Genomic DNA, 23,704 nt, shown 5'->3' on the forward strand with positions numbered 1-23,704 from the left:
GACCTTCAGGATACAACGACTATAACCCAATCCCAGCAGTGCATTTACTATACGCGGGCTTGAACCACTTGTAGTTTAATCTGAAAGTGCTGAGTTGACTTAGAAACAAACTCAGCAAAATTCTTAAACCAAAATATAGAGAGAATTTCATAAGAGGAGAGGAGAAAGGATTTTTCGTATGTTCATCGCGTCGTGCACATGCACACGCACACGAACTCGGCATGGCTTGGCTCAGCGCGTGCGCCCGCATGTGGTCAATGGCGTAAATTAGAGCTATTGGCATAGCCCTTCCACAAAATCAAATTCACATGCCCCTTGAATGAGGCTTAAGCCCCAAGGCAAAAAGTCTATCTTATATACAAGATGTTTTTCTTTGTTAAATCCAATGTGGGACAAAACCCACAACCCAAAAGCACCAAAATTTCAAATGTGGAAGGAAATCGAAAATTTTGAAAATCAAATTTTAATGTTTATTTTGAAATAAAATACAATAATTCCCCACATGTTTCAAAATAAAAAGTCTTTCGGATTAAAGCGTAATAGTTGTGTAATAGTGCAGGTGTTACTATAGACTTGAATCTATATTAGAGTAAGCAATATAGGTTTACAGGAATCAGGTGACACTATAGTCTTGAACTTAAATACCTTTAGTGTAAATTGCATGTACATGTCACTCACACAACTCTTCCTCTGCAAGTGATTTTGCGGTTTGGTGCATTTTGGTCATACACTATTACTTGAATTTCATGAGTGTTCTAGAGAATTCACTTAGATTTTCATAGGAAGCGGTCTCCACCTCCACACATATATAGGTGAATTCCATTAAGTGTATGCAGCAACTATATACATCACAAAATATATGGCTATGTATTTATTAAGAGTTCTAAAAAACTCATCTTTCTGCGTTGCTGCTCGCACTATACACCATAAAAGGAGCTCATATAACTCAGTGCAATCGTCTACCTCGTGTCTTATTGTTTACTTATTAAACATATCTCATGAGATTTCCACTTGTATAAGTTAGTTTGCCAACAATGACAACTCATATATCAGGCTTAGCCCCATTGCTTTCGATGTATCATTGACTAATCTTTTAAATAGTCCTTTGGTCAGAGGATCTGATAGATTCTTTTCTGACCTCAGAAAGTCAATAGATATGACTCTATCACGCAACATGTATTTCATTATGTTGTGTCTGAGTCTAATTTACATGCTCTTTCCATTATATATTTTACTTTTTACTTTTACTATAACTGCTTAACAATCATAATGAATAGACACGGCCGATACAGGCTTTGGCCACAATGGTATATTAGCTAAGAGATTTCTAAGCCACTCGGCTTCTGATTAAGCCTTTTCTAAGACAATAAACTCGGATTCTATAATTGATCGAGCGATACGTGTCTGCTTGGTAGACTTCCAAGAGACTGCTCTTCCACCCAAAGTGAAGACATCCACTGGTGGATTTTGTCTCATCTAAATCACTAATCTAGTTAGCATCATTGTATCCTTCTAATATAAACCATATGCCATATTGTCTTTTAGGTATTTCAAAATCCTACACAAAGCATTTTAATGATATTTTCCAGAGTTATGTATATATCTACTTAACCTTCCTATTGCAAAAGATATGTCTGTTCTAGTGCAATTTGTTAGATAAAGTAGGCTACCAATTATTCTAGAATACTCTAATTGAGACATATTACTTCCTGTATTCTTCATGAGAGTCACACTGTAATCATAAGGAGTATTGATAGGTAAACAGTCAAAATAGTTAAACTTCCCCAGTAACTTTTCAATCTAATGAGATTGTGATAATACACTAACACCATTTTTCGTGGTTACTTCAATACCCAAGATTACACTGGCCTCTCCTAAGTCTTTCATGTCAAATTCAGATGATAAAAATTTCTTAGTCGCAATAACTAATTTAATATTAGTTCCAAAAATAAGCATGTCTCAACATAAAGGCATATAATAACATAATCATCTCCAGAAATTTTATTGTATACACATCTATCTACATTATTTATATGATAACTATTTGATTTTAAAACACCATCAAATTTTCATGCTATTGTTTAGGAGCATGTTTTAGACCATATAGTGATTTAATTAGTTTACATACTTTTTTTTCTTTACCTGATATCTTATAACCCTTAGGTTGTTATATATATATATATATATATATATATATATATATATATATATATATATATATATATATATATATATTTCTTCTTTAAATCTCCATTTAAGAAAGCCATCTTAACGTCCATCTGATGTACCATCAGTTTATATATGGAGGCTATCGCTATTAAGACCTTGATAGTTGTAATATTAGTTACAGGAGAATAGGTATCAAAATAATTTATTCCTTCTTTTTATTTAAAGCCTTTTGCTATTAGTCTAGCCTTAAATTTATCAATAGTTCTATCTGGTTTTAGTTTGTTTTTAAACACACATTTACAGCTTATTGGTTTGTTTTCAGGTGATAAGTTTATAAGTTTTCAAGTGTTATTAGATGTAATAGATTTCAACTTATCATTTATTGCTTTTTTTCAAAAGGTTGCATCTGGAGAGTTAATCGTTTTTGTATAAGTTGTAGGATCGTCTTCTATTAAAAAGGTAAAAAAATCATCTCCTATGTTAGTTTCTCTTCTAACTCTAGTACTTTTTCTTAGTTGTATCTCTTCTACTACCTGCTCGGAAGCACTTTTACTAGTAGACGCGATATCTGATCTATTAACTTTCTCTATTCATATAAATTTAGATTTCATAGGGAATACGTTCTCAAAGAACTCTGCATCCCTGGCTTATATAATTATATTAGGGTTTAGAATATTATCCTTAGTCTTTAAAACTAGAAACCTATAGGCTGCACTGTTTTGTGCATACCCTATAAATACACAAATGGTCGTTTTTTGTCCTAATTTTCTTTTCTTAGTTTCAGATAATCGTATTTTAGTAAGACACCTCCATACCTTAATATATTTATAACTAGGAACATGGTTCTTCCAAAGTTCGTAAGGGGTTTGTTTAGAAGATTTCGAATGAATTCTATTTAGGCCATAACAAACAGATAAAATTGTTTTTCTCCACATATTTGAGGGTAAGCCTGAACTATTTAACATATCATTCATCATCTTCTTTAGAGTTATATGCTTACGTTCTGCTATTCCATTCTGTTTTGGTGTATAAGGAGCTGTAGTTTCGTGAACTATTCCACTCTTTTTACACAATTCTTTAAATTGAGAAGATTCATATTCACCTCCTCTATCTGTTCTAAGCTTTTAGTTTTTATATTTAATTGATTTTCAACTTCAATTTTATATTTAGAAAAAACATCTAAAGCTTTATCTTTGTTTTTTAACAGATAGGCTCTAGTGAACCTACAGTAGTCATCTACAAAAGTTATGTAATATCTTTTTCCATCTATAGACATGTGATTTCTAAAATCACCTAAGTCACTGTATATCAACTTTAATAGAATAAATGATCGTTCTATTCTTTTAAAGGGTTTTCTAATGAATTTTGATTCTACATATGTTTCATATTTTTTGAATTTTCATTAAATATATTAGGTAATAAACCTAATCTTTTCATTTTCTTCAAAAATACTACATTTACATGACTTAGTCTACTATGCTATAAATAAAAGGGTTCAGCGATATAAACAGAAATGAATGTCTTCTTATTATTACAATTGGATACATTTACAATGAATAAACCATCACTACAATCTCCCTTACTAATAAAAGTTTTATTTTTAGTCATTACAAGCTTATCTGAATCCAATACTAACTTGACACCAGCCTTATTGATAAGCGAACCAGAGACCAAGTTTCTTCTAATGTTAGGCATATGTAGGACATCGTTCAACAGCAGAGTCTTTTCAGATGTGAGTTTCAGAAGTACTTTCCATTTCCTTACAACTGGAGATGTTCTAGCATTGCTCATGAACACCCGTTCATCATCTCTTGATACTTGGTAGGAGGTAAACATGCTATGATCCTTACACATGCCTACTTGCACCAGTGTCTAGTACCCACTTCAAGTTGTTTATAAGGAGGACTTTTGACACTACAACTACTACCATCTTAGATTCATTACATATTTCAGTAAAATTAGCCTGCCGCTTATTTTTGTTTTTCTTAAGCTTATAGGTTTTAATATGTTGCTCAGACTTTCCACAGTTATAGCAATTTTCTTTTTTCTTGAAGTGATTGTTTGCATTCTTCTTTTTAAGCCTACATTCGTTTGCATAATATCCAGGTTTACTACAGTTATGACATTTACCATTTTTCTTATTATTATTTTCCCAACTTGATTTCACAAGATTTGCCTTTGAATCTATTTCATTTCCATTTCTTTTGTGGTCTCTGATTTTATTGGTCTCCTCTATTCGTATGTGTACGATAGTTGTTTCTAAAGAAACATCGTTCTTTTTATATTTCATTCTATTCTTATATTCTTTCTAGGAGGATAGTAGCTTTTCTATCAGTGCTCCTGATAGAAACGTTTTATCCAACTTAATTCCTTCTTTCGATAGTTCATGAACTAGATTTTGAAAATCATGAATCTGATTTGTGACGAGTTTATTGTCTGTCATTTTATAATGAAGGAAATTAGCGATTGCATGTTTCTTAGTACCAGTATCTTCCAGAACATACTTCTTTTCTAAAGCAGTTCATATGTCTTTAACAAACTCGTAAGAAACATACACGTCATATAATTCATTGGACAAAGAGTTTAGAATATAATTTTTACAATTATTTTTATCCGTTACTTCAGTTTGATTTGTTGGATCTATAGTAAATTATTCAAATAGTATGTATGAAACTTTAAGAATGGTCAGTGCGAACATCAGTTTTTATTTCCACCGTTTAAAGCATTGTCCAGCGAATGGTTCGATTTTGGCTAACTCGGCAGAAACATTTACTATTACGATAGCTATAGTCTATGCAATTCAACAATTTCATTTCAAGATTGTTGGAATATTTTGTTGAATTAAATAAACTATTAAAAATCGAAAACCAAAAGAAAAAGAAAATTAGAGATCGAAAACTTATATATTTGAGTCGAGGCGTGATGTGAGTCACTCGGCTTGAAATCGAATTTGTTCCCCTTGGACACCGTCCCAAGTGTAACAGGTTTCCAGAGTAATTGACCTCCAGGATACAACAATTATGACTCGGTCCCAGCGGTGCACTCACTGTATGCGGGCTCGAACCACTTGCAGTTTTACTCGAAAGTGTTGAGTTGACTCAATAACAAACTTAGCAAAATTCTTAAACCAAAATACAAAGAGAATTTTATTAGAGGAGAGGAGAAATGATTTTTCGTATGTTCAAATATGAATCGGAAGTCTTTATATAGACTCTGAAGTGGTGCATTAAACACCCTTTAGAAAGAGTTAGGTCCATTGGGTTTAAACCCAACATGTGCGACTAATCAGAACGGACACATCTCTTTGGTATAAAACAAAAGGGCGGAAATGTGAGTACACTCTCGCAAATAAAATCCTGCGAGTACCCATACATACACACAACCCACGTGAGTACACTCGCACTCGCACCTGCACCTGCACCCACGCCTAGCCCGTCACGTCTCGTCGCGTACCCGCACACAGACTCAGCTCAGCTTGGTGCGCGCGCGTGTGGGTCAATGACATAAATTAGAACTATTGGCATAGCCCCTCATAGGACCAAATTCATATGCTCCCTAAATGGGGCACAAGCCCCAAGGAAAAAAGTTTATCTCATATATAAGATGTTTTCCTTTGGTAAATCCGATGTGGGACAAAACTCGGAACCCAAAAGCACCAAAACTTTAAATGTGGAGGGAAACTGAAAAATTTGAAAATAAAATTTTAATGTTTATTTTGAAACAAAATACAACAGGTTTCGCCATATATGCACCATTATGGCTGTATCCATTGTTTGGCAAGTGGGTTTTCTGGGGTCGAGTCCGTAAATCCAAATCTAATTAGAAGAAAACCCAATGCCCACCACTGTCTTCTGTCTGTCTTTCCAGTATTGGTGCTGTCGACCTCTATATCTTCGTATGTGTGTTTTGCCCTATTGGTACTGTTGTGGTGGTACCTATTGTTTGTTGTAGTATGTTTGCAATGTACTTGTCATGGGGGGTCTGCAGGGCGGACCAAAGATGCAGAGGACAACGATAATTCAGTTTCTCTATCCTTTGTATTGATGTCATATTTTTGAACTATTTCTGTTTTTGTTTCTCGTTCCTATTCTTTGTTCTTTGATAGGGCTTCTTAGATATTAATATTGATTTAGCTGATGATGATTTTGGTTCTGTTATGTGTTTTGTAGGTTAAGTATGGTTCAAGTCAAGGAGAGATGGCTGGAGGCTTGGGGGAGGAAGCAGTAGTTGTAATCTTTCTGTAATGGCTGTTCTTTCTTCCATTTCTTTCATTCATTGTTGGAATGGGTTTTTGGAGGAACTCTCCACTATTGAATTGGTAGCTGTTTTTTAGTAGCATCTTCTGATGTTCTTGGATTTATAGAGCGTTCAAAAGAGTACTAATCTCTTATTCTTCTATTCAATTTGTGCAGTTGTTGATGATTTTGTTGTGTTTCAAATCCATGGTATCATTTAAAATGGTGTTTCCATTTAGGATTGCATTTTCCATGGGGGGCCCCATCATGCAGTGTCTCATGTAGCTCAGCTGGTGGGCCACACCATAAGTGGTGTTTAGGTCAATCCTCCACTGATTAGTCCTAGCTGTAAAGTAAGATAAACCTTATCTTGTGTTTGTTAGATCATTATTCAGGTTGGCGACAACAAACCCAACACACTATACAGTGGGTCCCCATAAATCAGAATGAATCAAGTGTCAAAGAGGAAAAATAGAGATTGACTAATGAAAAATTAAATAACGACATTTATGAACAACGCAATCTAATTGTTATCTCTGCTTACAATCACCAATCAGGCATAAGCAATTATTTTGTTTTATCTTATTTTACACTAACCATACATGTTTTAATCATCCATTTCTTGGCCAGTGAGTAGGAGGCTATGATTACTTGATGGGAGAGTGTTGTGTTGCTCATCCATGGTGGGCCACACTGGATGTATGGTCTTGGAAGTGGTAAGTTGAGCTTAGTGACTTAGCCAAGGATTGGATGTTGGTCTATCATCTGTTTATATGATGATGAATTATCAGTCGGGCAGTCCCCTTACCATGTCCAAGATGGTACCTGCAATCCTGGTGAAAATTTGGCCCGGTCAGGCCAATCTCCATTAATATAAATGGCTTTATTTTTCTAGAGGGGCATTTTCATGAATTGCTTGCTTATATTCATTTCCTTACAATTGTATTTGCTCCTACCCTGATAAAGGGCACCACAAACCTTTATGGGCAGTGTGCAAAGATGGTTTTTTTTTTAAAAATAAAATAAAATCATGTTCTCAACCTTAATTTGTCCACCTCTCTATGTGTGTTTGTTTTGGGCTTCCTTTGGGGTGTTGTGGGTCTGGCTTGGGTTCTCTTATGCGGGCCATTTCAAAAATTGGGCTGCGCTTAGGAGTGGTTGGGTTTGGCCTATTCAATGCCTAGCAGCGACCAACTAATAAAAAGTTATTTTATTATTTTTTGAGGAGAAGATAGGTTTACTGGAGCAAAAATTGCCATATGCTTCTCTTTGAGCGGCTAAAACTACTTGTAAGGATACACAAAAGGGCTTTAAGTAGGAGTTAAGGGCATTTAGGTAATTAGATTAAAGGTTCCATTAACATCAAAAGAACATATCTGCTCGAATTCGTGCATCCATATTGTGAAAGAATAAGTGGGGACGGTTGTATTTGATGATTGAACCATTGATTGGATGGATGATAGGATAGATACGGTATATAGCGGTTTCCTCACAAATCTTAAATGGAAATATTTTAGATTTGTTTCTTATTGAGTGCAAGAGTCAAATGATTGAATGAATAACTAATTCAATATAAGAGTTTTTATTAGAAAATGACTATCCACAAATAGTACGAAAATTATTTATTAAGTAATAAGCTTTATTAATAGCTTTTACTCAAAAACATTACTTGAGCCTAGTTGAGCTCCAACATGCTCAATAAATGTATCTTTCATACATTCAACGACTCTACTATGTTGTAGAGTACTGGGACCATGCAGTACCTCTCAATGCCACACTCCAATTTTTTTTTTGAATTTTGTCAGGGTGTATCTTTTTTCATTGTTTGTTTTTAGACATTAAGTGTTCTCTCTCTTTTAATTTTCAGCTAATGTTTTAATTTTGGTGAAACAAGAAAAGCATTACTCTTCTTTTTCAACAATCTAAATATTCTTTGAGAAAACATTAATATAAAAAAAAAAAAAAAAAAAACTTTAAACCTCTCAAGAATTTAATAGGAAACTCACATGCGTAAGAATGAATTAGATCTGAGATATTCTTACTTTTAAGAGTGAAAAGTGAAAAAAAAAAACAAGTTATATGAAACTTTTTTAATATAAACATACTTCATAAAATTTTAAATTAAAAGATTTTTAATTAGGAAGTAATTTTTAATAAAGAAGTACATTTAATCTTGAGTAGCCCAATCAATTATGCCAGATTGTAGTAGAGTTTTTCATAGAATTAACAATAATAACATCACCAACCACTACATTTCATCAACCTATACAAGCCACCCATCCATCCTCCCTTTACAACTACCATGCTCTTTTTATAACCTTTAGTTGACCATTTTTATAAGGAAAATAAAAATAAAATCAATGATAGAAGATTCTTTCACATATGTGATACTTGATGCACACCCGACATTGTACTAGTGATATAATTGAATACAATAATTCTGACATTTCTAATCTTTACAATTTTACATGTGTTATCATCTCACAAGTAGATTGTGCTGCCATCGCATAACCAATGTGTAAAAATAATCTTAATGTGGTCTCATATGAAACAAAGCAACTAAATTCAAAATTCATGGATGGTCCAGATTTTTTTTTATGGAATCATTATTGGCGACATTTTCCCAATTTTGGACAAATCACCCCTCTCAATTAGATTTCCTTAAAAGTCCTTTGACTTCAATACTTGATTATGCAAATTAAGTTTGAATTTTTTTTTGCATTGCCTTTTTAAGTTTACAAACTTACACAAGTATATATTTTTCATAATTCCAACACTTCCCAGCTTTGTATCTTTTTTACTTAGATGTCATAAGATCTTTTCTACCGGTACCTTTCCTAATAGATATTCCTTTAACCTGCGTAGAATCACCAGAAGACCTCTTATGTAATTTTCTATAGAACTCTTCGATGGGCAACATAGACATGGCCAACTCCAAATTGATATTTAGATCATTGTTGACATTCATGAACAATTTACCCAACACATCTGACATCGAACAAAGTAGAAATGCAATATTTTCTCTATTGTTAATCATTGCATTCACTGCCACCAATATACTAATGAGGGTTTTAAAGGCATTCAAGTGTTCTTGGAAGGAAGACCATTCTTTATATTTAAGTTGTCCTATAGACGAAGTAAATTTTTGTTTCATGTCGATTTCTCTTGATATAGGTTTTACAATTTGTTAAACAATCCTTTAGTAATGGTTTCATCGGACAAATTGAACAAAATAAAAATGATTTAAGAGCAAGAAAAAGTTTTATCATAACTAATAGATTTTCCTCCTCAAATATCCTTTCTTTCATTTCTACTGCCTTCTTTTCTTTTCCTTCTATCACAATTACACAACTTTATTTTACCAATACCGTATTTAGCTTTAATTTCTACGGTGAGCAATTGGATTCATCAAACTTTGGCACCTCCAATTTGAAACAACTTGATTTAGCAACATGAAACACAATTAGAACACAAGTGCTAACATTGATTATGTGCTAAAAGGTTTCTCAACCTTCAACTCTAATGCCAATTTATGTGGAAAAATACCCGCACTTAATTGATGCAAAAAGAAAGAAAAAAAAGAAAAAAAAAGAGGGCGAAATAAAAAATTCAAGAGTCAAAGTAAAAACAAAAGACGAGATGTATAGACTTATGTGGTTCCATAATATAAAGCGAATTTTCTTCTTCATTAAAATAAGGGAAATAAAAAATATAATGCTTAATTTTATTTTTTTTTCCCACTCTTACTATTCATGAACTTTCTCACTACTACCGTATGCATTTCTTATGGGTAATGCCTCAACACAGACCAGGGATATGGACAGGCTGGAATGGGCTGGCTACTCCAATTTCAGGTCCCCCCTAATGTTGGAATTTGGGCTTGTTGTAGGGTTGGGCCTAAATGAAACACAATGGATAAATGGGCAAGGTCTGGGCCTTCATCTTGAAGAATCTTCTCTTGAGACCTCTTGAGACTGAGAAAACCCTGTTTATAATTTTAATTTGATTGTCCCAATCCACTTATCAAACGGGCTCGATTTTGGAGGCTGGGCCTGATTCTGATGCAGGCCATTGCGACCCATCAGCTGAGTGGTCTCGATATACTGATCATGCAGCGTAGTAATGGTGGTGAAGTGATCATAACAAACCAGATCAGAAAACTCTGCAAATCTTCCAGGCCTTTTAAAAACTAGTGCAGTCTACGGCAGGGGTGGCCTGTGGGCGTGCAGGTTTTATTTATTGGGCCAAGCACAATCTTATCTTGGAGCCGGTGGGCCCGACATGAGCCTGGACGGTTAACAGTCCTAGTCTCAACATACAACGAATTTTACTTTCCATGAACCCACCAAGCTGTGAGAGCTAGAATTCGAACAATTCACTTATCATGTGGATCACACATATGCATTGGTTCAAACAAGGCTTGTTAACGGGCCCAGGTCTTGTCCAAGCAAACTCAGAATCTTGAATACAACCTACGCATAGGCCCGGCCCAATCAGTTCAATGTCCAGGCTCAAGACGACCATAGGGTGTGGCATTTGATAGCCCTATTTCAGACTCTTTGTTGTCCACTGATTTCAGGTTAATCCAATGTATTTTGGATTAGATGGGTGGTTGTCTGTTGTTTTGTAATGTTCGACTCACGTGATGAGTGGAGAGGCTTGATTCTTTCACTAAGTGCTGCCTTTTATGGTGACGCCAACCTTTTGAATTGATCAGATCTCATGTATGCTTAGCAAAAATGTCAATTTATGCACTGGATGCAAGACTTGGATGAAAGAATTGATTATGCACAGTGATTATATTTTATTTTGGTGGGCTTAATGGAATCTTTTGGATTCTAAATGTTAAGGTTATGTTGGTTTCACAAGCTAATTTCTTAAAATTTTAAATCACCGTACCAACCAAAGGCTAGTTCCTCCATACAGTCTTGACTGACCTTCCCCATCAGAGGAGTCCATGCTTGACTACTTCCTGGTAGCCCTTCTCTTGAGTAGAGCCGTTCAAATTTTAAATTACTATAGTTTTATATTTTGCATTAGAAAATTATAATTGTGAATAAAGTTAAGGATTACTTTACAGAATTTCTTATAATGAACAATTGATATTAAAGACAGTCCCTACATAAATAAGTTCAAATTAAAAGAGATTTTAAAAAGAAAATTGAAGAGAAAATGAGAAAAAAAATAATAATATAAGAGATTTAAAAATTACTTATTTGATGTTGAAACAAAACATGCTTTTCTATTTTTTGATTGACAAGAATATTATTTACCAATCATACTTACTAATCTCTTGAATAAGCGAAATTAAGATAAGCTATTACAAGGAAACAGGCTAAGTTAAAAACGTTATAGCAATCGTAGGGTGCACTTGCATAGGAATGTTTCTCTAAGGTTGACTGTAACACAAGTTAAGCTCTATGGGCATCACCAGGATGTGTATCAGATATCCACTCTTTCCATCAAATGTGACCCTCCCTATTAGACCCATAGCCCAAAATCTAACCAAATCTATTACTTAGGCGGGCCACACGCACCCATTAAAACCTTTTTGTGGACTTGCTGAACTTCGGTTAATCCCAACCATTCATTGTGTGTGTTGCACATAGATGAGAGGTCACACCAAATTTCATGCAATCCCAAAACTTAGGGGGCTGAAAAAGATGTCTGACACAAATTAGAGTGGGTCTACAGAGCTTGACCTTACTGTAAGCTACAGTGACGCGGACATTACATGAACATTTCTCTACATGTGTTGCTTGTATCCATAGCTAAAAATTCCTGTGGCTGAGATCATTTCCCACATAGGATGGGCAGAGTGGGCTGGCACATTGTGATCTTGGATGGAAGGTTGAATGTCATTACATGCAGAAGAACCAAATCATAGACAATAAAGGTATCAATTATAAAGGACTCCTCAAATCAAGAAAAAGATCACTCTTAGCTGATTATTAGGCTGAACATTTGTTTGTAACAGCTACCCGATTATTAGGCTGAACATGGCAAATCACGAATCAAAGTTCTTGTAACAGTTACGCTTATTTTTATCTTTCCCTTCCTTCTATTTATTCTTCAAAGATAACAATAAGAAACTAGGGTCAATATTTTCAAACTTCATTATCAACGACCCTTGACTCTATGTCAATTTAAAATCCATCCAACAGTTCGATTGGCACGACCTAGAAAAATATTTCCACATGACCATAGTAAGTCACATACCAGCAAGAATGGTAATTAGATGCGCCATGCCAATTAGTATGGTTTTAATTTACGTGTTACTCTACAATCACTTGTATTCAATATTCAAAATATTGTTTGGAAGTGTTACATAGCCATGTAAATTTATCACAATGCATTCTGATATAATCTAACCTTAGAATAGTACGGACTTTCACTAAAATTATTTGGGGATCGAGGAATGTGTTTTTTTTTTTTTTTTAAATAAAATTCAAATGCATATATGGTAATAAAGGGTACTTCCCAGGGAGCTGCCATGTCTCTCCAATCATCATATCAACCATGGGACATGAATGTGTTCCCCAGGAATTATAAGATTCTCAATCCAACACTTTGTACATTAGATTTGTTTCACAAGTGGGGTTCATCTTCTATTAAGTGATGCGGATGGTCAATGACCCAAAATCTTCTTGATGGGACAATCATAATCTTTTAATTTGTAACTTATAAGTGAATGGTCAGAAAAATACAACAATAGTCTATATTCCATTGAAAAGAGGGGGGGACACCCAGATCCATAGCTCAACTGGCAGAAGAGTGGAGATACCTCGTTTCAACACTCGAGGTCTTTGTATCGATCCCAAGTGGGGGTGGCTAACAGTGAAGTGTCAACTGAAAGTGGGGTGTACTACCAAGCTATTAAAAATAAAAATAAAAAATAAAATAAAATAAAAACAAAGAAGAATAAAAAAAAAAACAAAAATCTTGGGAGCTAGTGTCTTCCACTTTAGCAGATTTTATCCAAGTGGCCATGTGGCATCTCACCTTATTGAAACCATCATTATGTTCTCACAACAAAGAGGCATGAGAATCGATGTTGTGGTTGAACAATGTGTTTTTTTTTTCCGGGTGTGTAACAGATATCTAAACGGTCAGGAAAGGAGAGATGATATAAGGAGGTCATGATGAGTGCAAAATATAACTCCTGTTAGGTGGGTCACATGTGATCATCGATTTTGATCTAATCATTAGATTATTTAGAATGAGTGATCAAGTAGACCCTAATACAATTGTGATCGATATAGGTAAGTTATGAGAAAGACGCTTGAACCATGGTTCTTATATACAGCTATTAAGATGAACATATGGAGACTCGAAGAAGGAAAAGTGTAATAAGTAATCTTCTTTTGCTCTGTTGTTTTTTTTTTTTTTTTTTGTTTTGTTTTAATTAAAAAGTAAATAATGTCTTAGTGCCCTCACCAGCATAGATAGAAAATCCTAATCCTATTGTAGGTTTTTATAAAGGCATGGGGTATAGAAGATCAAACATACTTTCAATGACTTTGTAGCATCAGGTATCTTCCTACACAAGTATGCGTTAAATATTACAATTTGAAATTTCTATTATTGGTGCATAAACAATCCATTCATTCCAATATTCAGATTACTCACATTATAAAATAAATAAATAAATAAATAATAAATAATAAATAATAAAAATCAATTATCATTTATAGAAAAACTTTAACACATTTGGCCATCCATAGCATCTAAAGGGTGTTGAACATACACATGGTTTATCTACCTTGATACACAATAGACCATCTGCTCTAGGTTATTAAATAATTGCCCATCTTTTCATACAGAAAATTATAGTGTATTGTACTCAATGTCAAATTGAGGTATTTACATTTTGTAGACCATGTCATTATTCATTTTCCTGGCATTAAAATATCATAATCGTCTAAGCCTTTTCCCAACTACTAGGGGCCAACTGCATTAAAATATATGTTATTATGTTTATATGGAAGCCTGTGAATGTGTGTTAGGTATTATAAATTAATGCATGCATAAATGTACGTGTACATAGCCATGGGCCCATGAAGCATCCCTTAGGTGGGATCATGTGGCATCCAAAGGGAAGAAGAAGGATTCAAACAGCTCTACATTGACAGTTCCCTCGTTTGGTGGCAAGTAGTGGGGCATTGTCCACATCTTTGTTTTTGACCTCTACTCTCCAAGAGGGGGGAAAAGGACTTCTCCTGTAAAAATCCTCAAGAAATCTGATATTTTTAATTTTTAATTTTTTTTAAAAAAAATTGATGAAATAATCAAGATGTCCTTCATCGTCCAAAACTGGAATTGAGTATCATCACAGGGCCTATGAAATGCATATAGGACATCCAAACTGTCCAATAAGTGCACCGTTCAACTCTATTATGATTAGAAATCCCAAAAATTAGGTAAATCCGATCTTTGGGTGACCATACCATAGAAAACAATATATTCTATCCAAAAACCTCTAAATTCACACTTGGCCTAGAAGATGATTGGATCCTCCATCTTTGTGACATCTATTATCATGGTAGGATGCATCTTTTACATGGGTTGGATGTCATTCACATGCCACTACCACTCAATAATACTCCACTCTACTTTCTAAGAAAATAAAAATAGATAAACAGTATATATATATATATATATATATATATATATATATATATATATATATATATATATATATATATATATATATATATGGAAAAGGTACTATGCGCTCGACCTCACGTTAAGCTCCCGTGAGGTCGAGCTGTGTGGGCCCCACCGTGATGCGTGTCGACCATCAACACCGTGCATTTGATGGGTCCCCTCTAAATTATGGGATATCCCAAAAATCAGCTGTATACGGAACTCAGGTGGGCCATACCATCTAAAATCATGTGAAGACACCGTTAAAACATATAAAAGCACTTGGTGGGGGCCACTTGAGTTTTGAATGCTGTTGAAACTTGGTCCGAACCCTCATCTAAGTGGGACACACATAATGGATGGGCTGGATTTGTAAACCACATCTCGATTGGCCCAAAAAATGATTATGAATGTTTTAATGGTGCACGGCCCCTCCCCACTTCTGTATGTGGTGTGGCCCACACAAGTCATGGATTGACTTGATTTTTGAGACCTAGGCCCACGATGGAATGATGCATTTGACTGATGGGGTAGATGTTTGAAACGCATCACGATGGGGCCCACACAGCTCGACCTCATGGGACAGACTCGTGAGGTCGAGCGCATAGTACCATTTCCCATATATATATATATGAATTTTGAGGGTTTTACTTGAATGCTTGGATACAAGTAAAGTTGCCTCAGCTTAGGCTCTTTTAAGTCATGTGGGTTTCAAACCATGGTCCAGTGGTAAATTATAGAACGAGTAATTTCAACAATGAGGTCATAGGTTTGAGTGCTCATTAAACAAGAAATAAAAGAAAAGACCATAACACAGGTGGAGAGTTTCGTATGTACTATAGCATATAAATCATTTGCCCTTTTGATCTAACCTGTTAGTATTGTGGATGCTTGTCTGGCATAGACCTGAATTAAAAAAATCCAAGCCTTCCAATTCATGGCCAACTAAAATAAGAAAATTAATCAACCATTACCATTCAAGCAATTGAAAGCCAAATATTCTGTGTACACGAATCCCATCACATGAATAAGAGTATTGGACATAGGCTAGTGGGGTCCACTGGTGAGCAATCACTAGTGGGTGGGTCACATATGTTTATGCCTCTTCCGGCCTCTTCCGTTAATAAATTGATTTCAAACTCAAGTTTGAATTTGGTTTTAGATAAGGAGATAGGGTTAAGACCAAACTCCAATCATTTCCTATAAATATGAGAAGCTCTCTCATGAAAATAACTGGAGGAATAACAAGAGTAAAAAGATGAATAATGATATGCATAAAATTTGTCCATTTAGCTTGTCCTTGAGATGATCTAAGCAATAGGTCGTAATCCGGGGCCATCTATACTGTATAACCAAACGAGTGATTAGACCCATCTGCTCCAGTAGTGGTTAAGCAGACCGCTAGATTTGGACCGTTCATCTTCAGCTTTGTGAAGGTTCCATACTGTGTAGATCGTCAAATCTTGAGGGCTCACACTTCTGCACATACTAACAATGATATAAGAGCATCTTAACGGCGGATCTTCCATTTATTATTTTCATCACAAAAGGTAAGTGGCCCCTTTAAGCTAAGAATTCCTTTCAGATAATCTGCTTTGGATTGGATTCCTGCTTATGGCTTTTGTATGGTATCATATCAATGTGCGCATTGTGACTCTCGATGTGCACATGTGCACTGAATTTGTGTCCACGTGGATGCATATGCACATGTAAAATTTGGATGATCTAGATTTCATACACGTAGACCATGTGTACAGTGGATAAGCATCATCATTTTGATGACAACTATTGTGTGATCTTGTTACGTAGAAAATGTTACTGTTTTTTGACCCGTTTGAAGACAACTATCATGGGATCTTGTTACGGGGTTTGGTGAGCCCGTGAAAATGGACCGGAATCCTCTCCAACACTTGTCTTACACAACACATGTGTGACCATGTTGTATATGTGAAATCTAATCTGTCCTTCCAACAGTTTCTCTCCTCGATCTAAATCCTAAAACAAAAATCCAGCGCAATCCAAACGCTCAGGTGGGCCATAACACGAGGAACAATAAGGATGGGATGCCAACTGTTGTTTGTGTGTGAGGTCATCATGCGTGGTGTGTATCTTTCATCAAACCCGTTAATCAATTATATCTAATAAGGATGAAGTGAAGATTAAAAAAATCAGCCTGATCTAAAACTCAGGTGAGACACACCGTACCATTGGTGTAGCCCACCTTAGTTATACAAGGGTTGATATTTTATATGTACAGTTTAAATAAAGGTAATCACTAGATGGACTGTGTGGATTTACATATTCAACGTGGTTGGCCCCACAGTCCTTGAAAGGGGGAAACAAATTGGCTACTCCCCCTGCCACCAGCCAATGGCTGGTGGTCAGTGCTATATGGACCCCATACGTGTTTCATCCATGTCGTCCATCTAGTTTTCTAGATCATTTTATGGTGTGAGACCAAAAATGAGCTACATCCCAATCTCAACTGGATCACATTACAGGAAACAGTGTTGAATAAGCGTAGACCATTAAAAACCTTTTGGGGGGCCATAAAAGTTTTGGATCAAGCTGATATTTGTTTTTTCCCTTCATCTGGGCCTATATGACCTAATCAACAGATTAGATGTCAAATAAACAGTACAGTGTGCATTAGGAGGATTTTAATGGTGGATATCCAATCAATATTGTTTTCTTGTGGTGTGGTCCACTTGAGATTTATACCCCTCTCATTTTTGGTTTGAAGCCCTAAAATTATATTTAAAAATGAATGAACGGAATAGATGAAACACATACATCATGGTGGGGCTCACAGAGCACCAACCACCAGCCACGGGGTTGGTGGCAGGGGGAGTAGCCAATCCGTTTCCTTGAAAGGGAGGTGGTTAAGGGCGCTGACAGTCCATCCCATGTTGCAAGTGTCTTTGGTGACATCATTCCTTTTTATTATTATTACGATTTTTTTTCTTCTGCATGTTATAATAGGTATGGTCCTTTTCGACTCAATGTCTACCCAATGGAATTGGCCTGTGAACAGATGGTTACTCGCCATACTCTATTTTGATTGGTGGGTTTTTCCTTGTACCAATGAAATATATGTTGGACCAAATGAGCGTTCCAGATGCATTGATTGAACACAAGAAATATAGTAGATCAAGGAAAGAATGGATGTGCACCAATGACACACTTGTGCGAGATCTGATCTGGGCACTTAACTGTTAATGCACCGACCTAAAAGTCGCGCTGGGCCACTGATCAGGCATGCCGTGTTGGACATATGCTTGTGGGGCCTACCGTGATATATTTGTTTTATCCACGCCGTCCATCCGTTCTCCCGCTCATTTTAGGGGATGAAAGCCTATCATTGAAAAGTTTTAGATAATGCTAGTTGTGTTTTCCCTTCATCCAACTGGTTGGACTATGAATAAATTTCATTGTGGGTCCCAGGTAGATTTTAACGGTGAATGCCATTTTCCCACTATTTTCTTATCTGTGGTCCACTCAAGCTTATTATATGCTTCAATCTTGGGCTCATGCCTATAATGAGCTAACAAAATGGATGGATGGTGTAGATAAAATCTGCTTTGAGAATTAATGATCTAGAAATTATTAGTGGTTGAAATGATCATCAACCATGATGATCAATGTTGATGATAGGATCCATCATCAATAATGATCATTAACAGTAATGATCGGATCCATCGCTAATGAACATGATCACTTGTGATCATAGAACTCTCTTTATATCTAAGCACTTTATTTTTATTTTTTAAAAAAATCTGATGATAATGTTTATATGTGTGACATAATAAGGTTTGATGTGATTAGATATAAGCCCATTTTTAATTGAAAAATAGAAAACTTAATACTAGAATACTCTCTGAGTATAAAGGTTGTGCATAACTTGAGTGAGAGTTAATTGTCCTCTATCAAATGACATATGCAACTTGTAATGGAAGGGTACACGTTACACAAATATATTCTCATAAAAGCATTAATTTCATCTTAAAAAGAGAACTTGATTGATCTACACTGGCCATTCGGGTATGTGGACTTTCAGATATTGTTAAAATGTGATGACTACTTTTATATTTTGAAAATTTGAATAACACGTATAAATGCTGATGATTAGTGTCAATATATACCTTAAATCATATCTAAGTAGTGATACTTGATGTAATATAGAGATGACCACTAAGGCTTTAATCACTGAACAACTCAAATGATAACAATTTAACGGTAACAACTACGAAGACTGATCCTGCACGATGCGAAGCCTTCTGGACGAGGACGACATATCGTATACAGTCGATGAGGTTCAAGAGGAAACTATATTGGCTGAAAATGAAAAATTAGGAGATCATAAGGCTGCAATGAACCACTACAATAAGTGGCGTAAATAGAATCGTTCTGCTCGTAATGTCCTAATTAGCAATATGCACAAAGAACTCATACCAATATATGAAGTGCATGACACCGCTAAAGAAATCTGGGAAGCATTGACAAATGCTTATGCGCAGAAGTCAGATGCAAAAGTTCGGGCAATGGAATTAGAATTCCATGAGTATAGGATGTCAGTCGGCCTACCTCATTAAAGATCATATCCGTAAGATGGAGCAAATGATACGTGCTATGTCAGTCGGCCTACCCCATTAAAGATTATATCCGTAAAATGGAGTAGATGATACGTGCCCTTTGGAATGTTGGGTATAAATTGTCTGAAAATTAAAAGATAATAACAATGTTCCGTTTCTTATCCGAATCTTGGGCCCCAATCAAAAGAATTCTGAACCATACTGATTTTATCACTATGTTCAGAGACTTTTGTGGCTATTTGGAACAAGAGATTGAAATGAATGCAATTCAGTCAGGTTCGACCAAGGCATTTACAGCAGAGACTAATAAGCGGAAAGCTAACAAGAAATGGTTCAAAGCTCGCAAGAAGGCGAAAAAGAATGACCAAGAATAGAAGTCCATAACACCTTCTCCAAATCTCAAGAAGGGGAATCGAAAAAAGAAACCGAAAAAGACTAACATAATCTGCTTCGTTTGTGGAAATTTCGGCCATTATGCCCGGCCATGTGCCCATAAAAAAAAGATAATTCGTCACTAGATACTTTATATGTAGGCGTTTGTTCAGAAATTCTTTTCATTGATATTATATTTAACAAGGTGTATATGGGAAATAACGCTGTTGAAAATGTACTAGGGATTGACGTTTACCATCTCCGTACACACATAGGGCAAACAATAATCCTCCATGATACTCTATGTACCGGGCATGTATTAGAATTTAATTCTTGTTTCTAGGTTATTATTTGACGGTTTTGATATTTGTTTTTTCGGGACACGAGTTTCTTTGAGACTAGATAAACTCATTTTTGTATGAAAAAATTTAATTTCATATTTATTTATTGTGGACATAGATAATGATAATGCACCTCTTGCTTTATTTGCTATATCGAATGAAACTGTAGTATCTAAATCTCTAAAATAGCACACGAGGTTAGGTCACATCGGAAAGGATCGTATGACAAGACTAGTACGTTTTGGTCTACTAGATTCCTTATCCAAAGTTAATTTGTCATTTTGTGAACATTGTGTGTTCGGGAAGACTTCAAAGAAACCATTTTCTAAAGCTACTAGGTTCAAGGGCCCACTAGAGATAATCCATTCAGATATCTACGAGCCCTTCAATGTACTTACTAGAAATGAATGTCAATACCTTGTCACTTTCATTGACGATTACTCGCACTATGGATGTGTATCTCATCTCACACAAATCTGAAGCTTTTGATTATTTTCTTAAATATAAAGTTGAGGTAGAAAATCAGCTTGAGAAAAAGATTAAAATCCTTCGATCTGATAGAGGTGGTGAGTATACATTTGAAACTTTCAAATCATATTATAAAAACATTGGCATTATTCGGCAGTACACAATGGCTTACACTCCACAATAAAATGGTGTCATAGAGAGAATGAATAGGAAATTATTGGATATGGTTAGATTGATGATAGCACAAGCCAATCTCTTTACTACATTCTGTGGAGACGCACTTCTAACAGCCGTCTACGTTCTTAATAGAGTCACATCCAAATCCATACCTAAGACCCCATATGAGATGTGATTTGAGAGGATTCCTTCTCTAGCCAATCTACACCCCTGGGGATTTTTGGGATATGTTTTGCTGCCTACTTAGCATAGAGGTAAACTTAATAGTAAGACCATTGAATACGTGTTCATAAGGTACCCCATGCATTCAAAAGGATATGTTGTAGTTTATGAGGACTATGGACGATGAATTGAAATAGAATCTCGGGACGTGATGTTGAGAGTCAAATATTGCATACTAGACCCCAGTTATTGCCTGAATTTACGAGCATGATACCGTTTAACGCCCTGCTTTAATCGTGTTTTTGATGCAAGGTGTATTTAGGAGCTTGGACTGGAAAAGGGTATTAAAAGAATGGATTTAGCACTTCAGAATCACCAAGGCAAGGGAGGGACTCTAGGGGACCAAGATCGATGAATTTACATGCCAGAGATCCGAGAAAAAAAAGAAACTGAAGTTCAAGTGGCCCGAAATTGGTCCAGAATGCAAAGATCACAAGGTTTCCACCATCTGTTCAGCTTGAAACTTCATATATGGCCTGAGTACTATAAATGAACCGTACACATCGAATTTCAGCTCTTGGATCTCTGTGGAAGTGGCCCAACTGACAGATCAGCCCATGAATCTCTGATTTGGGGCCCACCTGACATCTGGATATGCTCCAATTTTGTTATCAACCTCTTAATTGGGATGACAAAGCAAATGGACGGAGAGGATTTCTCACAGGAATCATAGTGGACCCTACATGGGGTTAGGCGTGCAAACAGTGCACGTGCACTTGCAGTGCACCGGACCAGAGAGTCCGGTCAACACAAGCTGGCCCGTATCCTCTCTCTCCTCTGCGCAAGAATGGACAGCGTCTTTACGCTGTCTGTCCGTTTTTCACTAGTGGGCTCCACCCATCACCCCTTTGTTAGATCTGGACCGTTCATTACGTCCATGGAGAGGGCTTGACCCTCACCTAGGGTGTCCTTTTGTTCCCATGCGTGCACGCATGTGTAAATCGAAATCAAACGTAGGATAAACGGTGAGTTGATTTTATACAGTGGACAGCACCAAAACTTGACTAAAACTACTCATTTTCGACTAAAATTTCGTCAGGAATCCAATGAGCGGAGTGAATTTTCAATAAAACATCAATGTGGGGCCCACCAGCATGTCAGCCCAAGAAAATTCGCAGGAAGCCCGCCTCCTTGAAATTCGGCCGCAGTGGGGCGCTGTATGGCCCATATGATGATCAGTTGGATGATCTGAACCGTGAAAAAGATCAATCAGGGGGTCTTTACCCCAACCATGGAGCCAGAATGGGTTTCTTGGCCGTGTACCATTCAAAACTTTCATCCAAATGCAACTAGTTGGCGTTTTTTCGTCGCTACGCACGTTATAGCTGCGTAAAAGCTCACCCACTGACTTCTAGCGCCTATAAAAGAGAGTGTGGAGCATGGGGAAGGGGGATCCGTCAAGCTTGGACGTGGATGTGGGCAGCCGTGGAGGCATCCTTCAACGTGTGGATACGTCGGCTTCTTCCCTTCCTTCCTTCTTCTAGTTTTTCTTCTCTTTTTATGCTTTCCTTCAAGATTAGCTTGATCATGTTTGGCTAAACCCCTTAGCTAGGGCTAAGAGGTGAAGCTTGTAGCATGATTAGGATGGTAGCTTTGCTTTGATTCATGGTTATTGAATTCTTTTGGATTTTAGTTTAGTTATAAGGAATATTTTTAGTTTTTAATGGTTTGTTGTGACTGAAATTACAATAGATCTGCGATGGCTTTGAGTATTTCTTTCTCCTTTTGATGTTTATGACGTCAGGAAACCCTAGTGTTTACCATCTTTTCCTGGGCATGGTCGGATGATGGTACCCTTCCTAACCTTCATATCATGTTGTTTGGTTGGTAATTAGTTTAATTCTGTTGTTTACTTTGTCTCCTGGGCATGGTTTGGTGATGGAATCCATTATAATTCATATACCTTTCATCTCTTGAAAACTAGATCAAAGTAAGTTCAGTTTGATTTTCATGGTTACACTCTTCCACTGGATGAAGATGGACTCTAAGTCTACTTGAGTTTTTAATGCAGGCATAAGATCTCCCTGATCTCTACAAGTGGATCCTCTGAATCCCTAGTTTCCTGCCCCTGAATTCTTTAATTTTAGATAATTATTTCATCATTATTACTCAAATTATAATTGATTTAGATTACATCTCATTCTAGTTCTAGCTCTAGTTAGTTTCAGATAACGTACAGGTATCAGTTCCTTGGGATTCGATCTCGCTTTTACCGAGTTTATTACTACATCACAATCCTATACTTGGGGAGTGAACACATAATCTTCGTTGAAAATAGATACACTAGCCGAATGAAGAAAAAGGTTCCAATAGAATCTTCACGAAGCCGAAGATGAACAGTCCAGATACAGCAGTCCGCCTAACCACTACTAGAGCAAATGAGTCTAATCACCCCTCTAATTCTATGGTATAGATGGCCCTGAATTACGATCTATGGCTTAAATCGTCTTAAGGACAAGCTAAATGGACAAATTTTATGTAT

At 36.1% G+C, this 23,704-nt stretch overlaps 1 protein-coding gene across 4 annotated transcripts in view; it reads left to right on the forward strand.

Moving 5' to 3' along the window:
- The window catches only part of LOC131222773 (heat shock factor protein HSF30-like), a 35,525-nt gene that overhangs the window by 1,297 nt on the left and 10,524 nt on the right, over positions 1-23,704 (forward strand). For 2 of the 4 annotated variants that reach the window (XM_058217968.1, XM_058217969.1), the window contains exon 2: positions 6,339-6,591. The exons of the other annotated variants lie outside the window; for them this stretch is intronic. In XM_058217968.1, coding sequence (XP_058073951.1) covers positions 6,339-6,413 — 75 coding nt within the window. In that variant the 3' untranslated portion in view covers positions 6,414-6,591. Of the gene's footprint in view, positions 1-6,338; positions 6,592-23,704 lie in introns of those variants that run through there. 4 annotated transcript variants of the gene reach the window in all.

This window comes from Magnolia sinica, chromosome 13, assembly GCF_029962835.1.
Source record: "Magnolia sinica isolate HGM2019 chromosome 13, MsV1, whole genome shotgun sequence".
Taxonomy (NCBI): Eukaryota; Viridiplantae; Streptophyta; class Magnoliopsida; order Magnoliales; family Magnoliaceae; genus Magnolia; species Magnolia sinica.